General features: G+C 33.7%; 1 protein-coding gene across 1 annotated transcript in view; it reads right to left on the bottom strand.

The window, feature by feature from the left end:
* Positions 1–21,627, bottom strand: part of LOC129218744 (protein dachsous-like) — a 22,755-nt gene extending 1,128 nt beyond the window's left edge. The window contains exons 1-8 of the mRNA XM_054853067.1: positions 21,601–21,627; positions 15,076–15,256; positions 13,294–13,524; positions 11,365–11,601; positions 11,079–11,254; positions 9,842–10,679; positions 8,661–8,939; positions 7,002–8,006 (exon numbers count right to left, since the gene is read on the bottom strand). Of these exons, the coding sequence (XP_054709042.1) occupies positions 7,002–8,006; positions 8,661–8,939; positions 9,842–10,679; positions 11,079–11,254; positions 11,365–11,601; positions 13,294–13,524; positions 15,076–15,256; positions 21,601–21,627 (2,974 nt within the window). The remainder of the gene's footprint in view (positions 1–7,001; positions 8,007–8,660; positions 8,940–9,841; positions 10,680–11,078; positions 11,255–11,364; positions 11,602–13,293; positions 13,525–15,075; positions 15,257–21,600) is intronic.
* Positions 21,628–22,333: the final 706 nt, after the last annotated feature.

Here is a 22,333-nt window from a genome sequence, read left to right as displayed (position 1 = left end):
ACAGTGCTTACACTTCAGAAATTTACGATCGCAGAATCTTCTCAAGTGATTTTGAAAACAGATAAAACATAGACCCTTATGATAGACATCGGTAAACGATATTTATCCGCATTCTCATTCCTAATGTAATGTAATATAAAATTAACTTTATTCAAATTAGATTAACTTCTCAACTCTTTCGGCACGTGTAAAGTTTCAGTTTTAGGTTGGCATCCTTTGATGCCCAATCATATGCAAATGAGGCAAGTATAAATAGTGAACGATTCCAATCGTTCTCTCTCTCTTCTTTTGTGTTCGTCAGCCTCTTGTGAGTTAGGTCCGATAGGTGTTGGGGAGTTGCGAACTCCACCTCCACTTATGGCCGGGTTTTTATTCTTAAGAACTTATTTTTGTTAGTTTATTTATTTTAGTTACTATGGACCAATAAATTTTTGGTAAGATTTTAACAAGTTTCCAATGTTCATTTCTTCACATTAATATTTGATTCTGCACCTTCCACTGTGTGATATTATCTCCGCTTGTATAAGCATGTAACATTGTTGACTGACTTACGAAATTTAGCCCTTCGGCTTTTTTGTTTAAACATCGTAAGTTATCATAAGGGTTATGGGCCCAGCCCTACCCAATTGTATCATAACAATTACGTGTTCAGTATTATGATGTATTAAGATGTTTTTCGAATTGTCAGCAGAGTAGAGTATTACACTTCGTGTTTTTGTGATGAAATGGAATGTTGTAACTGACTTGTCTTTTTGCTGAATCGGTAGATGACAAGTATTTGGAAATCTTTTCAAATTGTTTTCCCCCGCATCGGCGTTGAATGAAAACTGTGAAAATAGAAGCTTTTCTTTTACTTTTTGGAAATTTGTATCGAATCTTTAAGCCATGTGTAGTGTAAACTTTTCTCAGACGTTTCGTTTGCATTTTATGGGGGGATATAGTTGGTTTGGTGTTAGGCAGAATAGTGGCTGCTAAATTCAGCGGAAGACCTGGACTTGTTCCAGGGGGGAAGCTGTAACAGTTGCACTATTTAGGTTTTTTTTTCGGGGATATTTTGAGATTTTGTTGGTTGTTTTTTTTGAAATTAGGTTTTTTTATTTTTTTTGGCGTTTTTTCGTGTTCTTATCAATCATGGCATCCCAGAGTGTTCCAATCGAAAAATTAAGGTCTGACAACTACGTGAGTTGGTCATCGGATATTAAATTTGTCCTAATGGAACGAGGTCTGTGGAATATTATAAGGGGCGTTGAAAAAGAACCCTTTTCTAATGATGAAAAAAAGGCTACTGAGCAAGAGATTCGTAATTTTCAAAATCGACAGGATGTGGCTCTATCCATAATTTATTTAAATTTGGAGAAAAATTTCAAAAAGATAATCGAAAATCAGGTCAACGCGGCTGATGCCTGGAAGGCTTTGAAAGATCACTTCTTTCCGGACAATTGTTGTCAGCACCATGACATAGTTTTTCAGAGTTATCCCAATGTCGTATAAAAGAGGAAGAGTCGATAAATCTTTTCGCTGCCCGTACTCGGCAAATTTTCGAAAGAATTAAGGCTATAGACGCGAATTTTTCTGAAAATTATTTGATTTTTCAAATTTTGCGTCATTTGCCCTCAGAATTCGACAATATTTGTCAAGTTATTCTTAGAACTACTGCACAGGAATTCACATTTAATAAAGTAGTCAGCGAACTTATTGCCGAGGAATCGCGAATTCGACTAAAAGATGAGGACGATAAAAATTATCGGCAGAGCTAACTTTGTAAAGAAACCGGGTAATTTTGACAAGAAAGGAGTAAAAGGGAAACTAATTTGTTTTAACTGTAAATAAACCCGGCCATAAAAGTAACGTGTGTCAAAATAGAGTTGGCAAGGACCTCGAACAACGTAACAGAAAGTCAAGATCACCAATCCGGAATAAGAGGAAGACGAACAAGAAAACTGCGAGGTGCAGTTACCCATCAGTGGAAAAGGAAACATGTGAGTACCAGAACTTTTTCATTTCCGAAGTACATCTAAATGAAGTATCAGAAGACCCAAATGAATTTATTTTCGACACTGGTTCCACCCATCATTTCGTCAACATTCGTAGTGCGTTTGAGGACTTTAAACCATTGCGAAACAAAGAAATGGCTGTAGCCGTTAGAAATGAAACTTTCCCCATTTTGGGGATGGGAACTGTGAAATTAAAGTTTGATGATACTATCATTGTTTTAAAAGATGTAATGTACTCTCCTAATCTGCGTCAAAATTTGTTATCGGGTACTGAATTCGATAAGGGGGGGTGCTAAGTTTGAAGGGGGGAAACGGCTCCGTGGCGATATCTGGTCGAAATGGATTTATATTTAGAGCAATTTTAAGAAATGGCATTTATTTTGTAAAACCTCAAATTTTGTATAATAAATCGTATCAAGAAAGTATAAAACCAAATAAAAGTAATGATCATTTCGAAAATGAGAAAATTGAATGCTCTAATGTAGAAAAATTAGAATTGTGGCATAGAAGGCTGGCACATATTAACACCGATAGTATCAGAAAGAGCGGTGAATTTGAGTGTGTCCATGGCCTGCCTAAATTCAAAAATGTAAAAGTAGATTGTGAAAATTGTAAAACTGGTAAATTTAAACGTGTTTCATTTAAACCAATAGGTAAAATATGGTCTAAATGTCCCCTTGAATTACTTCATGCTGATGTGTGGGGTCCATGTAATATTAAGGGAAATAAGGGGGAACGTTTTTATTTATCAATCATTGATGATTTTTCACGTAAATCTGCTTTGTATCCAATTAGTGAAAAGAGCAAAGTACCAGAAATTTTCATAAGGCACATAAAGCGTGCTGAAAGATTTTTAAATCTTAAAGTAAAAGCTGTTAGAACTAACAACGGGGGAGAATTCGTAAATAAAGTTTTTGACAATTATTGTTTGGATAACGGTATAAAACATGAGTTAACCAATATTTTCAGTCCAGAGATGAACGGTTTGGCCGAAGTGTACAATCGCTCAGCCGCTAATGCTGCAACAGTATTATTGGAAGAAAGCGGGCTAAGTAAAAGATTTTGGCCGGATGCTATGCTTTATTTCAATTATACTTGGAATAGGATTTGTCACTCAGGACAAACTAAAACACCTTTTGAGTTATATGGTGGACGTAAGCCAAGTGCTAAGCACGTCAAACCTTTCGGTGTTTTGTGTTATCTTGGAACACCCCGTCAGCAAAGACATAAACTTGATGTTAAAGCCAAAAAAGGTATATTTTTGGGCTATGCATTTAACACTAAGGGTTTTCGTATCTGGATTCCCGAAAGCGGAAAAATTTTTGAAAGTATAAATGTAAATTTTAATGAAAATGTTTATTACAAAGAAGCTTTTAAAAATATATCAGAGAGTGACTCTAGTGGAGCTGTGCTGGGTCCCTGTCTCAAATGGTCAAATATTCAATCAGATTCTGAAAATTCAGAAAATGAATCGAATTCCGAATCGGATAACGGAAGTGAAAGCCCGAGGAAACGCCGTCTAAATTCTTATCTGCTGATGAGAGTGAAAGCGAGACGAGCGGGGATGAATCAGATTTGAATTCTGACTTGAGTGAAAATGGGGAAAACCCACCACGCGCCCAGCTGCGTGAAACAGAATGGGTGAGGAAAGCAATCCCAAGGTCAGATAAATCTCGTACTGATATTTATTTTTATGAGAAACATTCTTCTAAACGATTACGTTCTTTAAATGATGTTGAAAAATATTGTTCTAAAAATGCTATTTTGTTTAAGCCACATTTATTTGATTTTAATGGTAAAAATTTATATCAAGGTGAAATTTCTGATCAAACTGTTCATTTAAATTTATAACTTATGACTAGATGATGAAATTGTGATTCCTAAGAATTACAAACAGGTTCTTAAATCTAAGCAAAAGGACCAGTGGTTAGATTCAATGAGGGATGAATTAGAGGTTATGCATTCTAGAAAAGTGTGGGATTTAACACCTTTGCCTGCAAATGAAAAACCAATCGGATCAAGATGGGTTTTCAATGTTAAAAGAGATGAATCGGGGAAAATTGTTAGGTATCGTGGGAGACTTGTTGCTCAGGGATATGCACAATCCCCTCAACCGTACGATCAGACTTTTAGTCCGACGATTCATTTTTCATTGGTTCGATTTTTCTTTTCCTTGAAAATATCAGAAGGTTGGTTCGATTTGCAGTGCGATGTGAAAAATGCTTATTTATATGCACCTCTAAAAGAATGCATCTTTATGAGACAACCACCGGGTTTTGCAATAGAAGGGAAAGAAAATCTAGTTTGTAAGCTTAATAAAGCAATTTACGGTTTGCACCAGAGTGGCCGTATGTGGTTTTTTGAGATAAACAGTGTTTTATTGAAAATTGGTTTTCAGAAATTTGAAGAATGTAATTGTGTTTATATTTATAATTCATGTGTCATTTTATTGTTGTATGTTGACGATATTGTTTTGCTCGCACGGAGAGAAAATAATTTAAATCATGTTTTAAATTTACTTAGGAAAAATTTTGACTTAAAAGTTCTCGGAAAAACGAAAAAACTGTTAGGTGTTGAATTTGAAAGAACTGAGAATGGTTTGAATTTGTTTCAAACTAAATATATCATTGAAGTTTTGAAAAGTTCAAACATTTTAATTTTCCGGTTTCATCATTGCCGATTTGTAAAGGTACTGTTTTTTCGAAATAGAATTGTCCTAATACAGAAAATGAAAAATTTGAAATGTCAAAGATTCCTTATCGTAATTTGTTGGGTTGTCTTTCTTTCATTGCGAGCAGAACGAGACCGGACATTTGTTATGCGGTCAATATCTTCAGTCAATTTCAAAGCAACCCTGGTGTCATTCATTGGAACGGTCTTTTAAAACTTCTGGGTTATGTTTTTCAAACAAAAGATTTAAAACTTAAATTAAATTGTAATAGAACCCAATTAATAGCTTTTTCTGACGCCGATTATGCAGCTAATCGAGATGATCGAACTTCACTCGGGGGGCAGTTAATTTTGTTGGATAATGCGCCGATTGAATGGCGAACCTTCAAGGAACGTTGTATTAGCCTTTCCACGATGGAAAGTGAATTTGTGGCCCTTTGTGAAGTGTCTAAAGAGCTTATGTGGTTTGACCGTGTATTAAACGAATGTTTACGCTGGGGAATTGTTAGAAAAAGTAAAATTAAATCTGTAATGTACGTTGATAATCAATCGGCCATTGACTTTGTTAAATCTCCGATTGAAAATCACCGTACAAAACATATTGATGTAAAATTATTTTTTGTTCGTGATTTGATTCAAAGGGACATTTTAACCGTAAAACATGTAGGTAGTAAATCCAATAGGGCCGATATTTTTACGAAGCCGCAGACCCGTTTTGAACTGAATCGTTTTTGTGAACAAATATTTTGTTAATTTTTAATGATATTAAATTGTTTAGTATAATAAATATAATGGGATATTAAAGTATAAATATTTTTGTAACAACTGAAATTCTTTTTCAAATTTCTCGTTGGTTTAATCTTTGAGATGGAGGAATTTGATTCAATGATAAGAGTTTATCTTTAGAAACTAAGCGTTTTAAACAATTTTGTCATTGTGAAAAAAAAAAAAAAAATTTTTTTTCAAATCATTGTGCCCATCTTTTTCAAAGATACTGTTTCGAGTATTTTTGTCAATTACAGTTTGACAAGATAGTTTGCAGTGGAAATGTTAATCTTGGACTTACTACTAGTTCCTTGGACTGTGGATCATCAATAGGAAAGAAGGAATTTTTTGAGAAAGGACTTCAATCAAATAAGCGGTGATGCATTGAGCTGCTTGTTTATTGTTGAATTGTTAAATTTTTTGTAAAAGATTAAGCCTGGCCCTTTGTGGATTTTTTTGGGTTATTTTTGAATCTATTAAAATTGTATAAAAAATTTAAAGTTTAATGGCATTACTGAATGAGAAGGGGGGATATGATAGACATCGGTAAACGATATTTATCCGCGTTCTCATTCCTAATGTAATGTAATATAAAATTTACTTTATTCAAATTAGATTAACTTCTCAACTCTTTCGGCACGTGTAAAGTTTCAGTTTTAGGTTGGCATCCTTTGATGCCCAATCATATGCAAATGAGGCAAGTATAAATAGTGAACGATTCCAATCGTTCTCTCTCTCTTCTTTTGTGTTCGTCAGCCTCTTGTGAGTTAGGTCCGATAGGTGTTGGGGAGTTGCGAACTCCGCCTCCACTTATGGCCAGGGTTTATTCTTATAAACTTATTTTTGTTAGTTTATTTATTTTAGTTACTATGTACCAATAAATTTTTGGTAAGATTTTAACAAGTTTCCAATGTTCATTTCTTCACATTAACATTTGATTCTGCACCTTCCACTGTGTGATATTATCTCTGCTTGTATAAGCATGTAACATTGTTGACTGACTTACGAAATTTAGCCCTTCGGCTTTTCGTTTAAACATCGTAAGTTATCAATTATTAGTTGTATTTCAACAATGGGTAAATCTATTTCATTTAACCAATCTGGATGTAATGTTAAGAGATTAAAAGATAGTATTAACAAATATTTATAACTTTTTTCATGTCCAAAATATAAAATGCTACAAGGCTTAACAAATTCTGTTGAGATTTTTTTCTTTCGCTCGCTTTACGCAGCAATTATTAAAAATATATATATTATTTCACAATCCTGCGAAAAGTTTACACTTACGTTCTGGAAATGGCTTCAACTTTTTTCAACAATATAAACTAATTATTGGTAGAGAAAAATGGATTTTCCGTATCAGAAGTTTCTGCAAGTTATTGAAATTACTACTGCTGCAAGAGTCTGCAGGATTTAAATAGTGCCTTAAACTATCCACTGATGGATTAAAACAAAAACCTAGTTCCTCAATGTAAAATATTACTGTATGAAGAAAGGATTAATAATTAGTTAACAAAATCACACAAGAGCAAGACAAACATATTACAGTGTAGAAGCTGGTTTAAAGCTTACCTGTATCATAATCCAAAGAAAAATGACCTTTTTCATTTCCATGAGCAATAACATAAGTCACTCGACCATTATCTCTTGAGTCTTTGTCAATGGCAATCACATGAAGTACGGGATAGTTGACAGGTTCGCTTTCCATAATATTGATTCTGCTTTTTGTTGTGAACACGGGACTGTTATCATTTTTGTCCTCAATTAGGATTTTGCATGTAACACTTGTTGCTAATCTTTGCTTCGTATCTCTTGCCTCATCAGATGCTGAGATTACAATGGTGTATTCTTGGAAAATCTCATAATCCAACGTTTCAACTAATGTTAAAGATCCCGTTTTTCTATCTATTTGAAACACTGATGCAGGAGACTGCTGGGAAACAAAGTAGCTCACTTCGCCGTTTATTCCGCTATCCAAATCAGTGGCACTAAAGTTCCAAACAAGAGTACCCTGAGGAGTATTTTCAGGAATGGAAAACAGAATAGGGTCGTTTTTGAAAACTGGGGCACAATCATTAATGTCTTCAACTTCAATTTTAACGCTGATCACACTGCTATGAGGATTCACTGCACTGTTATCTACAGCTTTAATTTGCAAGTGATATACCGAAGCCTTTTCATAATCAACTTCTGCTATGGTGTATAATTTTCCAGTTGTTCGAACAATATCAAACATACCATAAAGATTTCCACCCACGATTGAATACATAACGCGCCCATTTTCACCACCATCTTCATCTACTGCTTGTATTACGCCGATTTCTTGTCCAACTCCAATGCCTTCTTTTATTTTGAAGGACAAACTTGAAGAAGGAAAAACTGGTTGGTTATCATTTAAATCCAGTATTTGTATTTGCAATTTCAGTTCATTATGGTGTGAAGGGGAGCCACCATCTCGAGCAATGATAGTTAGGGTATAGAGTTTTTGCTCTTCATGATCCAGCATTTTTCGAGTTCTCACTATTCCAGTGCTCATATCAATACTGAAAACATCTGCTCCATCTGTACTTTCTTTGCCTGAAACACGAAAATGTGATAACTTAGGAAAATTTACATGTAAATGTAAACAAAAGTAAAACACATTTACATTTATTTTGCACATGTTTGTAATTATGCTTTTAAAACAAAATGAGAGTTAAGTACCAACATTGTGTATAAAACTTTTCAACAAAATATTAATCTATAAATATGATGTAGAAATGAACAACGAGTTTTCTTCACCAAAAAAGAACCAATACGAGTAAATTTAGTTTTTCTTCTACAGTTTTCATTAAAATTTAAGGGTTCAATGTGGTTTCTCATCCTTTTCTTTCACCCTTTTGCTTGTTTGGATATAATAACATATAGTAAAATTTAAAACATGATAAAATATTAATTAAAAAAACAACACTTTTTAGTCTATTTTGAGGTTTCAATTTGTCGGATTTTTCTTCCTTTTTTATAATACTTTTACTTTTTTTAGCGGAAAAGCATCGGATGGTGCGAATAATTGGTATTATTTCATTATTCAGCGCTTAGAGCACACCCCCCTTTCAAAATTAAAGATTTTGAGAGCAGGCTAGTGCTATCAGCCTTAAAAGACGTAGTTGTCTTACATAGAAAGCTGTTTTAATCTGAATAGAATGGTGGAAAAAATTGAAGAGAAAAAAACAGATCAATTAAATAGATTACCTTGAACAATCTCATAGGTAATAGCAGCATTTTCATCCTGGTCAGCATCTTCGGCAACAATTTGAACAACTTCTGTTCCCACGGGCTCTTCTTCCAAAACTTCAACCATTGAATCAACTGGCTCAACAAATACTGGGGAATTGTCATTCAAATCAAGCACTTTAATGTCCACAGTAGCCTGATCAGATCTAAAAGGTGTACCTTGATCACGAACTTGAGCTTTCAGTTCATATTTCGGCCGTGTTTCTCTATCCAAGATTCGTGTTGTAAAGATTTCCCCTATAAAAGAAAACGACACAATTGTTTTAAATTTTAGCTAGACAAATACTGAGTGATTGCTGTACTGAATATTTTATATATTTTTTAATTGGCAGTGAGCTATAGGAGCAAGAGCTTGAAATGCGATGAGACATACAGCATTCCAAGATTTCAGTTAAAATTACAATTTATCGAAGGTTTAACTAATCAATACTTCACTGAAGGACGGATACAAGGGAGGGGCGATGGGGGCAGTCGCCCCTCCCTTGAGGGACTCTGCAAAGGCAAATTTTTGGGAATTGAAAGTTCTATACAACTTTCAATTAAATTATCCTTTCCACAGTTCAATCATATGGCAATAAGACAAGTCCCGGATCTACGTACTGTCAGACCCGTCAGTGTGTGTAGGGGGGGGGGGTGTACGTCACTAAACGGTACGCAGCTCTTAACGGCCTGGAAATCCAGTAGACAGTTAGAGGTACTGTTGATTTTCTGCAGAGGGCTCAAAATTTACAGATCCTTGCCTGGGCAGGACAATTTGAAAAAAAATATCACGCCTTTTCACGTAACTAATGTGAAATCCTTTCTTTCTTTTCAAAGATTTTTTTTTGAGGCATGAGATTAATAAGTCGAAATCAAATACAAAACAAATATGTTATATTATTTATATTCTCTCTAAAACCATACTGAGATATTAGTTTAAGCGGTGCGTTTGAAAATGAAATTATGGGAAAATCATATAGGTCACTAATGTACATTTAGAGTCCCCCACTCATTTTGAATCATGTTTTTATCTAAATGTTTCTTCTCACTTTAAATTTGTAAATTATAAGTTATTGTCTTTTCAAACTTAATCTGGATCATTTTTAATATTACCCAATTAACACCGAGGAGAAGTTACTCCATAGAAATGTTAAACTTACCTGTAACGGGATTGATTTGGAAGCTGTCATTAGTATTCATCAGACTGTATCGTAGTGATGCATTATTTCCAAGATCTCGATCTCGAGCTGATACCGTGCCAACGTGTTGACCTTGCTTACTATTTTCACGAACAGAGAAGATAAAACTTTCTTCAACAAATTCTGGATCATTATCATTTGCATCTAGTACCTTAACGGAGACGGTTGTAGAAGCAGACAAAGGAGGATTGCCATTATCAGAAGCGACTACAGTCAAGGAATACGAATCAGTTATTTCGCGATCCAGTGTTTCTTTCAAGTAAAGAAATCCACTATTAGGAAAAATACCAAATTTTCTAGATGCATCATCTTCAGTACTTGGAGATAATTTGTATGTAAGTCTTGCATTATTTCCAGTATCCATATCTGTTGCTGTTACTTGAAGATATTGAGAATTGACTTGAAGCGACTCTAAAACATTGACTTTGTACAAAGTCTTTTCAAAAGTCGGAGCGTTGTCGTTTACGTCTTGGACTTCAACCATTAAAGTAACATTGGATGACAATGACGGGCTTCCTGAGTCAGTTGCTCTAAGAATTAAAATATAATGACGCCGAATTTCGTAATCCAAAGGACGCTGAAGTGTGATGCTTCCAGATTTTTCTCCTATAATGAACATGTTATCCGGATTATCTACAATATTATAATGAACTTCTCCATTTCTGTTGCTGTCTGGATCTTCTGCATGGATGACATAAATAGGAGATTTTAACTCCGCATTTTCAGGAACGCTGATTTTCAAAGAATTGCTTGCGAAACGAGGAGCATTGTCATTTACATCCCATATTGTCACGTTGACCTGAAAGAAATGAAACATGTTTTACAAATGTGGATGGTAAGGAAACCAATTCTATATTTTATAAGAAACATTGTCTTTAAATCGGGTCTTTTGAATACTACGGCCCCAAAACAATAGTCTCTTCTGTCGATATGAAAGTTCGTCATTGGCTACAGTGGATTTTATTCTTACCTTTAACAGGAATGCACGACTCGAAATATTAAATGTTTAAGGGATCTTGATGAGTTTATTGTCCATCTATTGTAACATAAGCTTAGGTTGCCTTAATTGTCAATGTTTCTCAGGTGGCGGAAAACGTTTGGTTGCAGCAGAAGTATTCTTGACTAGTACATTCTGCTGGTGACTCGAATGGCACTTACAATATTATAAAAGAATGAGCAATGAATAATAAAATTTTACCTGAGTATGACCATACGCTGGAGGTCTCCCACTAGTGGCTTGTATGTTCAGCAAAAGAAATCGATGAATTTCATGATCAAGTCTTCCTTTGGTCTTAATTACTCCAGATAACAAATCAATGGTGAAAAACCCATCTGGATCGCCGGAATATATTATATAACGAACAGGACCAGCTCCTATAAACGAACAAACGTATTTATTTATCAAAAATGATAAATACAAAATGAAAGAGTTACGTAGCACACATAAGAAAACATAAAGAAAAAAGTAGAGAAATCATCCTTACTTGGATCTCTGCTTGTTGCAATAACTCTTCCAACAACAGATTCTGGTGCAGCATCTTCTTGAACAACAAATGTGTAGCGGACTTGTTCAAACACTGGAGGTTGTTGATCAGAACTAATGACGTTGATGTAAACATGGGCTCTGGCATTTGTTACCAAACCTCCCCCGTCCTTGGCTGATATTATTAAATGATGCAAAAAATGATCAATACTCAGTGGTCGCGTAATAAATATTTCCCCTGAAAGAAAATGAGCCGTGTATCATTCATTATATTGTAGAAAAAAGGTAAATTTAACTGACATTTTATAATGTTTTAAAGCCCGAAATACTTTGTTTATTGCATTCTACTGTCAATATTATGAGAAACATTTTCAATAGATACGAAAGTACAAATCTAGTAGGCACATGGCACATGTGAATACTATTACTAATATTATATCATATTCCCAAAGTCATTCTATTTTTGAGGAGAAAAATATGATCAAATCAAACTTCTTTCTGTGAACAGCCTAAATCAAACAGTTATTGACATTGTAACAAAAAATTGGCATTTCTGCTATGGCTTACGAAGACTAATGAGATAAAAATACAATATGCAATGCGCATAGCAATACATACCAAAATATGGCTACTTTCTGGGCCATTAAAAATAAGTAATACAGTAAACTCCCGATTATCGGCGGTCGGATTATCCGCGGCTCGGATTATTCACGGGTCCTTTCACTTTTTTTTTTTTTTGAAACTTGTGATAGTGTTGTTGTTCGCTTTTAGATTTTACTTATATTTTTTATATGTTTTTAGTTATAATTTGAATGAATGTGTGGGTGTCATTAATATTTTTTATCTATTGCATACACTAAGTATCGTTTTTTACCTATTATTCGGATTATCCGCGGTTTCGCTTATCCGCGGTTACCGTGCCACCCTATTCTGCGGATAATCGGGAGTTTACTGTATTTTCAAGTAGGTATAAGAAACTTTTATATTGACTATAAGAGCTTTTATTTTAATTTCAGTGGTAATGATGCAAAAAGAGAGTTAAAAATTTAAATAGTTAAAGTAACTTCTACGAGAATAACTAAATTTTACTTTCTCAGATATCTTTCACATTGAGATTACATTATAACATTGCATAACTGTCAGATAATAAAAATTATATCAGAATATTCCGCTATTTATTTCTTTAGTATTTATTTCAAAATACTTGAAGTAAAATCGAGAAAAATGTTTCGATTTCGGTCGTTGTTCGAGGGAGAATTCCAGAAATTTTGCTGCTCTTAAATACGTCAATTCTTTAATTTCGAATTTATTTGTACTTAAGTTTTCGACCTGTCTGCGAATACATACGGTAATTATTCCCATAAAAGTTTACAAACGTTCTAAAACAGTCGTAGAGGCGATCGTTAGGTAAATTTTGATGTACATCTTATTGAAGTTTTTTGTAGCGATCTGAAAATCGGTTAATTCCGATATATATAATTGAATTCGTCCTGTCGTTGCCGGATTCCAGACAATACAATAATAATATTAAAATTAAGCAAACACACTAAAAGTGTATTAACAAAACATATTGACGGAAGGGGATATTCGTCCACCACTTTTTTCTTAAATCGACGGAATTTTGTCCACCGGACGGAAAAGTAGCGTCCATGCTGATCAGACCCGTCATTTCAGGGTTTTCCAGGGGGCAAAGGGTTTCGTACTCAATGCATATTGTACCGAAAAACTACAAAACCATGCTCGCGTGTATAGAAATGCATTGAGTTCTCAAATTCAGGAGGGGGGAGTCAATTGCCCCCCTCCTGACCCCCTAAATGACGGGCCAAATGCTCATATGGTCTGATTTTTTTAGACTCATGCGTAAATTGCTTATCAAAAACATTTTCTTCAAAATATGGTGCATAATTAATTTATTACATTTAATATTTACCTGTATTTTCATCAATCTGAAACAGTCCGAAATCATTGCCAGTAGTTATTTCGTATGTCACTTCTCCAAACGAGTTGGAATCGTTGTCTGTAGCAACAACCATAACAACTGCCGTTGATATAAGTTCCCCTTCAGGAAGACTAACATTGTATTCCACAGGATAAAACACGGGCCGGTTGTCATTCACGTCAGTAATGAGGACTTTGATCATAGCTGTTGTACTCAAACCACCTAAAATTACATTTAAACAACATGAGAAAACAAAAAACAAATCGTCACACACACACACACACACACACACACAAAATCACTAACAAAGTTGAAGTCAAATATTTTTGAACGGTTTTCACAGTAAGAAATATTAAAGAGCATAAATCACTCTGTCATTGATTGTAAATCTTTCACTTGAAACAAAATTGCATCAATCCAAAATGGATAGGAAATGAGTAAATTGTGAGTTGAATAATAAGAGCACATTGTTATCACTAATAACATCTGCAAGGACAGACCAATAGAAGAAGGCGTGTCCGAACACTCTTGTCTGGAAAACTAATATATGTTCATCGAGACAGTTCAAATACCCATAGAGCGTACGTTTCGGTCCTAGATCGGATTGTTCAAATTAACACGCCAGCAAATTCTATCTTGGAGGGATCAATCGAGGTCAAAACCGGTTTCTTTTCCATGTGATGATCAAGCCTGGTACAGATGCTGTTTGACAAATTTTGCAGTAACTGCCAGAAAATGAAACCGGGCTCATTTTTATTTCGTTTTTCTCTGATGTCACGAACGCTTTTGTATACCTAAAATTAAAGTCAGAATCTTCCACTGAGAAGTTTAAAAGAGTAAACACGAAAAAAAAAAGTATATGAAATTGTGTACAGATTAATGACAAGATCAAGAAATTGAGGTACTTGAAGATACTGTTCATGCTTATATAAATGGACCACTTTCTACTAAAATATGTGCAGGAGGCCTATAATGCCGTAGGCAGGTAAAGGGCAGTAGCTGCAAATTTTTAATTTTTATTTTTGTCATCTATTGTACGTAAGCTTTATTTTACAAGTTAAGCATGCTTAGTTGATTTCCGCAGGAAAAAAAAAAGGTCTAATTCCCACATTTCCTACCGTTAAAATTGAATCCTAAACGCGTTTCTTCAAATATCTCAAAAACTCATTTCTGCAGATGTTGTCTGTTTACATGCCCTCTGCAGTATAGTCCCCACAACTTATTTTTACGCATATAAATAGCCTGAATTTCTCCTAAAATGTTAAAATTTGAATAAAATTGAAACGCTCATTGAGCTCCTCTGCAAATTAAGACTTGTTTAGCTATGCCGATAACTTTCAAAAGTGTTGGATTTAAAGGATGTTTCTTTTTCTTTTTTCTGTTTGCGACTGTTTTGAAGGGTTCGTTTTCATTACGGCGGCATATTGAAATGCAGATGGCGGGGATTCTTTAGTGATGGGTCCGATCGCGATTGCGACTTGAATGAGGATTTCTTTCTGGGATGCACATCTACGGCCTAGATTGATCCTCTTCCAATGACAGTTCTTTTCATTAATACAATGAAAAAAAAAACAATGTTTTCAATGCTTAAATGCATGTAATACATCGCGAATTCCAACAATACTTTTCACTCACAATACTTACAAAAAATTTATTCTTGGTATTTTATCGTGTTTCAAATAGACCTTTTAGGACAAATTCCGACAAGTTTAAAACCACATAGAAGTATTTTTATTATCATTAAAATATAGGTTAAGCTCAAAATCATTTTACCTCGGTCTGTTGCCAACACTGGTATTTCGTAAATATTCCGAATCTCATGATCAAGCGATCCTCCTATGCAGAAATCTCCACTAACTTGCTGAATTGTAAAATCTTGAGAATAAGGCGTTCCCTTTCCAAAAGTATAATTTACCATCGCATTCACACCACAGTCCGGATCTGTAGCGGAGATCTAAAATAAAGAAAAATGTTTGTTGAAATAAAACTTGTTACATTTTTTAAAAAGTAAGATTAAACTTCTCTCAATTCGCTATACATTCAACTTTTACCACGTAGTTTATCAACACAGAAAACCTATCCATAGTGCGTTAGGTGGCAGAATCGCCCACTATTCGCCATGTTTGATCGAAATATTTTTCAGTGCTTTGTCTTGATGTGTGGGAAGCGTTTTATATCTGACACACTCGAATTGTTTGATGCTTCGCGTTGCAAATATTCACTATAAAAAAATTCCAAAACGTTACTGAGTATTTCCGTGAAACGTTTCGGGATTTCTATGATTTTTATCCACTTCCTCAAAAAATCATGTATCCTTGTCAAAAGGTTTCCTGAATTGCTACAAGTCGCACGAATGCAGACTTTTCACTGTTGTAAAAAATATTTTTAGCTCCCAGTTTAAAAATTAACTGAGCGTGTTTATAAAGTGTATCTACTTCAGGTCGTTTGCCGCCCGTCCAGACCGATAAGGCGTGCAAGGAGCGCAAATTAGGCTATGAACAACGTAGCTTTACAAGAATTGCAGGCGAGTAATATTCTTGATACTTGCAATTCAGTCTTAGCTTTGACCAGGTTTGTAATACTGTATTTGGAGCTTTCCTCGAAACGCAGTAAGGTGCCAAACTGTTATAGTGTATCCACCTAAATTCATTCCAAGATTCCAGAGATACGACTGGCTTTAAACGGGAAGAGTTCTGAATATTTTAGGAAGCTTCCAGGATAATTTCAGTAAATTTACTGAATTATAGTGGAAAACGTACCTGGCTTTTATAAGATATGTTACTGGAAGAAATTGGGTACACCAGCTGCCCATTATTTTCCAGGAACGTCTCTCAACGGTTTTTACAGTGCTTGTATGGAAAAGAGGGAAATACATTGTTTTGCTAAAAAAATATTTCTGTTCAAAACGCTTCGAATTTCCTAAAATCTTGAGGGCATCTAGTTCAGAATATAAAAGGGAAAGCGATAAAATAAAACTTGAGCAATCCAAAAACCTTCGACATATGGAATAAAATTACAGATATTTTACGTAGTTGATAGTCAAAAGTGGGTGATGAAGGGGAGTGTTTTGCGAATACATGTAATGTCTTAAACGAATTTATCAATTAATTAAAAAGTGCACGAGAAAATAAATTTAATCCATTTTTTAGCCATTTTTATTAGAAGTTCATTAATTAATGTGCCCCCTACTTTATCCCTCACATCCTTCGTTTCTTTCGACACAATAACGCGGTGTACAAGGTTTGCCGCATGTATGCATGCTTATGCATATAGTGCTAGTTGCGTAGCCCGGCATTGCATGGTTTACCTCGCAAATAAAATTTGTGCCACGCGACGCATGCTCAGCCATCAGGCGTTGAGAAAATTAAAAAAAAAAAAAAATGTGAAATTGATTCAACAAAATAAAATATTATTATTTTTTATATCCATATCAAATTTAATCAAAGTGAAAACATATTTTTTAATTATTCATAAAAAATAATAAAACTATCCTAATATCTCTATTTTGTATCAAATATCTAAAACATAAAATTAAGCAAGAACAAATAGCTGACTATATTTTCCTTGAATGTTTTATCCAAACATCATGATATCTCAGAAAAGGAATAATCTCTTAATTCGTAGCATTTAGAGTAAATTGTGGTACAGCCATCACTTATTTTCCTCAGTGAAAAAACTCAAACTTAAAAATAACTTCTATTACAGAGTATGAATTTCTAAATACATTACTATGCGTTTTTGAAGCATTTGAATTTGATGTTTAGAAAATAAATTCCGGGCATTGACCTTAATAAAAAATCTTAGTTTTAAAAGAGCTGGATACGCAGGCCAAACCTAATGCTTGAGAAACATTTGGAGTAGAAGCTGAGCAAGTCGGCGGAGAAAACTTAACGTCGAAGGTCAATATTAAACTAAGTCCTAGAAGTCCAATTATTTGCTCGCTCCCCACCCTGAGTAGTCACTCATGGAAAGGAATTTGCGGGTTGCATTATTTAACAAATCCTTAGAAAAGCAAACCATTCCTAAGAATATGGCGATTTGAGTGACGTTCATAAGTTTCTCTGGACCGCATTTTATTTTCTGAGACTTCTAGAGGAATGAAGCCAGCTAAGCCTGACGAACATATTTTCTTTGATCTATGCAATAAAGATAATGTCAAGTAATTTTATTTTTAAAAGGGCAAAGATTGAAAAGAATTCCTCAATAATAAAGAAAATGTGAGTAATTGAGCGATGATGTTGCGGTTCTTGTCTACACGGCTCGATTAACAAGTGATAAGACTAGTCTCTAATAAGATTTTATTGCGTCCTCTCTAGCACATATTTTCTTGCCATCGAAGGAAATATGCATTTTATAACAGAGGAAAAAAAGCAAAAAATTAAAATTAAAAATGTTGTTTGAAATTTTAAATAGTTATAAAATTTGATTCATGACTAAAACAACCAATTTCTAAAAATTGAGAAGGAATTTTAAATGAACAAAAAATTGCCCCCTGCCCCCTCCAAATAAAATAACTTTTTTAATTGGGCTGTTCGTTTTCCTAGTTCATGTCCAGGAAGTCATGTCATGTCCTGTGCTTCATGTCATGTCCTTCTGCGTTTTATTTTCTGATACTTCTACAAAAATGAGGGGAGCCAAGATTGAGGAAGATATTCTTGATCCCTGGATTGAAGATAATGTCAAAACATTTGTTTTTAAGAAGATGAAAATGAAGGAAAACATTTAGTAATTGACTGATGTTCATAAGGTTCATATCTGGGTCATTCTCCAGAAAACGTAACTTTTGAACGCAAATATTTTTCAATTTCAAAACCTTTTGTTTTCTTTTTTTTAAAATTCTTACACGAAAGTGTTACCTACTAGAAGTGATCATAAACAATGGCCCAGCTAAGTTCCAAATATTTTACTCATAAAAAAAAAAAAAATAATAATGCCTTGTTTACGGAAATAAAAAAAAAGAAAAAAAAATTTAAAAATCAAGGACAATTTAATATCAAAGTAGTAATTTTGTTAATTGTGCAAATAATCAGCTATTTTAATGATTAGTGGGAATATAATATTAAGCTCTCTTAATTAAATTACGACTTAATTAGTAGTTTCAAATGTAAGTTAAAAATAGTATTTAGTAAATTTGAGGTTATACTGGCAATTTATAATTTTGGTAGAATGTCTATTATTGATGTATTTCCCCTCCATCAGTTATTTTCACCTCAGAAATAATGACATTGATAAGGTCTGTCACGGAGGTGAGGATCTTTCCATTAATATAGGCCTAATAGATACATTTTTCTTGGATTTGTTTTTTTTCGTTGCTACAATCTGCACATATTAAGCATATGAAAACATGTACACTTCTTTTTTTTTACATTAATTTACATCCTTGAAATTCGTGTTCACGGAGGTGAGAAGTCAGAATAACCACACTAAGTTTTTAAAGCAAAATCTAGCTTCTTGTTCTTCGACAAAAATCTCACAACTTCAACTATGGCTGAAATCAAACAAGAGGGCTCCGTTGTATCATGGAAAATAAAATTTGATGTCATTACTGCCACGTGTTAATGAGGAATGGCATTTTGTGTTTAGGTAACGGAGGTGAGAATTTATTGTGTGACATGACTCATTGTCCTTCTAAAACGAACTAAAACACTATATTAAAAAATTAAATATACTTAAACAATTCGTATTTGAGACACCTGTGAAAGAAATAATAAATAAATAAGTATATATTTTGATTAAACAAGTTATTAAGCAACTCAAACAGTCACACAAGGTGTGTGACATGCCACGGAGGTGAGAAATCACATGTTGGGAACCAAAAATGTACTAAAATAAAAATTATTATCAAAAAATTGTTGGCAGATTTAAATAAATATTTTTTTGGTGAAATTAAAAATTATTGTTAAATGAATTGTTCCTTAAAGTTTTTACTGTAAAAGGCGTGTGACAGAAAAGTTACACTTTTTGAAGAATGACCCATCTGTGTCTTTATTTTCTGAAATTTCTAAATGAATGAAGTTAGCAAAGACTGAAGATTATATCCCCATTTCGTGAAATGAAGATAAGTTTAGAAAAATTATTTTTTTTTCAAAAAGAGATGGATAGTAAAAACAATTCTTCCATAATAAGAAATTATATTATTATTATTTTTTATAATTTTAAGATGTAAATGTTCTTTTCGGTTCTTCAGCTCTGCTGTACCTAACAGATTTTTTTTTGCACATAGTAAGCCTGAGAGACGGAATTTTTCGTTGCTGTTGCTCCTGACGCCAGCATTATACTTAAAACAAATACTTTCTGACGGTAATATGCTGTAGAAATACATTTATAATTATCTTCTAGTTTAATGCAAATTATTAAGGCGTATGATTCATTTAATCTTTGAAGAGAAAACTACGGAATAAATTGGCAAACTTTGATGTTATATCCGCTCAACTTGTGATGTATTGGTTCTCATAAAAATTCTAGATATTAAAAAAGATTTTAAAAAATATATAGCTCAATTAAGCATTCGTATCCAAAATTTTGTTTGAAAGTGTGTTCTATAAAATTACGTCAGCAATCAGGTTTTGTACAATGAACGAAACAAGGAAAAGTTCAAAGAAGCCCAAACTTTCTGACAATTGTGAAACGGAATCTTTAAATTGGCAAAGCAGCATCATTTATCGACTAGATTTCTAAGCTTTATCAATAGGTAAGAAAATTATGTTTACACTAACATACATCCAAGGAATCAAGGGCTGATTATAGTGGTCACAATAATAGCAATCAATCATGTATGCTTGCACGACTTATTCCATTCAATCTATTTCAGATTTCCGCAATGAATCAGCTAGAGCACACGCATCCTCAGTTCCTCATTGTTTCTTAAATGCTTTGCAAGAAAAACTGTTTGTAGAATTAGAGTTTTAAAAATCTAATCGATGTTTTGGTTACTCTTTGTAATGGACAAAATGGAACATAGATCAAGGTATTTTCAATTATCAGTAATCATCATGATCCATCATTTTTCGAGTTCTATCACAAGTATTTTTGGAAGTACGCGTTATTGCCGCATAATGACCCTACGGAAGTCTATTTTAAAGCGATTTTTTACTCTGCGTCATGTTATGATTAACTTTACACGGTTTTCGTTATAAATTCACAGTTCTTCCAAACGCTCCGTATTTTCTAACTTCAAAATTGATTAAAGATGGCCGAGCGGTAGAAACACCTGCTTCGTATGCATGAGGTCGCGGGCTCGAGTCCCACCAGTGCCCTGCGCGTTATTTCCTCTTTCTTACAATGCAATTCGCTCTTATGTAGTCCTGTTTTTGAATGAGAAAAAGTACTATGGGTTGCCTTATTAGAAGCCGACCCTTCTTGCAATGACACTTCCTTTTCCACATCTGTTAGACACGACAACAAATAAGCTAACGAATTTGATTAAAACCGTCTGATGTTTCCAAAAACTCGACTAAATACATTGAGAATGGTTATAGGGTGATCCCACGGGTAACTGACTGACACTTTTGAAGCAAAACAATTCGTATTTTATAACATTCAACGAAAAATATCTGTTGTGTAAACGATATTTTGCCCTGGAATATTGTATTTTTTACGCTGAATTTAATGGTATAATTGAATTCCCGAAATACATTTTAAAAACTCTACTGACTGACATTTTAAAAACTTACTGACTGACATTTTAAAAACAAGTATGTCAGTAAGTTACCATGCTGTTAACAATTTTTTCTTAATCCAAAAGGTATTTTCAGAATATAATCAAACCAATGAATTTATTCTAAAACATACAATATTTCACGGGAAAAGATTGTTTTTACTATGTATATTTTGTTTTGAATATTACAAAATACGTATTGTTTTGCTTCAAAAATGTCAATCAGTTACCCGTGGAATTGGTCAATATTTATTCGATGTTTTCCAAGTTTCATATAATGTCCAAAAAAGCCGATTTCTACAAATTTGTTTATTCAAAATATCTTTGAGACAGCCTGACGCCTTCCTAGTTAATATTCATTTATACCAATAAAGAAAATTATTCTTTAAAAGTCTTTGGATTGATTGAAGCATTTCTAGGTTAAACAAGTTTTTTTTCATTTAATGTATAAAATGAAAGAAAAATTATTTCACTGTTTTCCCGTTGACTCTTATCTTAGTTGGGTGAAGCAACTAGCTTTGCTCTTATCTCTCGGGGTCCATGGCTTCACCTAAGAGTAAAACGAAGGCCGAATACACTTATGATTTATTCATTTTCAGAAAACGGTGAACTGGCTTAGAACTCGAAACTTTTTCACTAACTTGGTTAGAGCCAGAAGCATCCTTCATCGCGTCAAAATTCAAGGATATCGAGTAAAACATGAACCACTTATACTTTGCCTCTAGATTAACCACAAGATAACAGAAAGTCAATTAACACGCTCAAAGCGTGATGAGTTAAAAGGCTATTTTGCTGAATAATACAAGGACAGATAAATTTTCTTAAAATTGATCTGAAGCTTAAATGTAAAGAAGCTTGTCAAAGTATTTTTTTTAAAGATTAAAATCAATTCTTCTCCGATGGATAGAAGAGTATTAAAAACAATCATCCTGTCATCACAAGCTTATGCAAGAAGCATTATATATGTTGATCAAAATTCTTTTAATGATAAATTACTACAGCTGAAATAAAAGGGCACAGTTGAGAATAGAAAAATAGATTTAGTTTCGGGTTTAGTTTTTGTTTGTAATTTTCCAAAGAGTAAAAATACTTTAAACTTTCGCAGATGAAATATTACCACCGGTTAATTAATAATTATTATTCTCCAGCTAATTTTTACAGAACACTGAATGAGTATAAAATATCAAGTGCGGGGAACGATACTACATGAAATGCTAATAATCTGGAATAAATATCTGGAAGAGCAATGACCCTAATTTTGAATTTTACATTTGCGACCAAGGTTAGTTCAAGATGGTAGACTAAAGGGTGGGACATTTCTATACGTTAAGAGGTTTTCCAAAAATGATGTCACACTTTGTGGGTAGAGGGGGT

The sequence above is a fragment of the Uloborus diversus genome, chromosome 3, assembly GCF_026930045.1.
Source record: "Uloborus diversus isolate 005 chromosome 3, Udiv.v.3.1, whole genome shotgun sequence".
In the NCBI taxonomy this organism is placed as follows: Eukaryota; Metazoa; Arthropoda; class Arachnida; order Araneae; family Uloboridae; genus Uloborus; species Uloborus diversus.
Note: the sequence above shows the minus strand (reverse complement) of the source record. Positions and strands in the feature narration are given on the sequence as shown.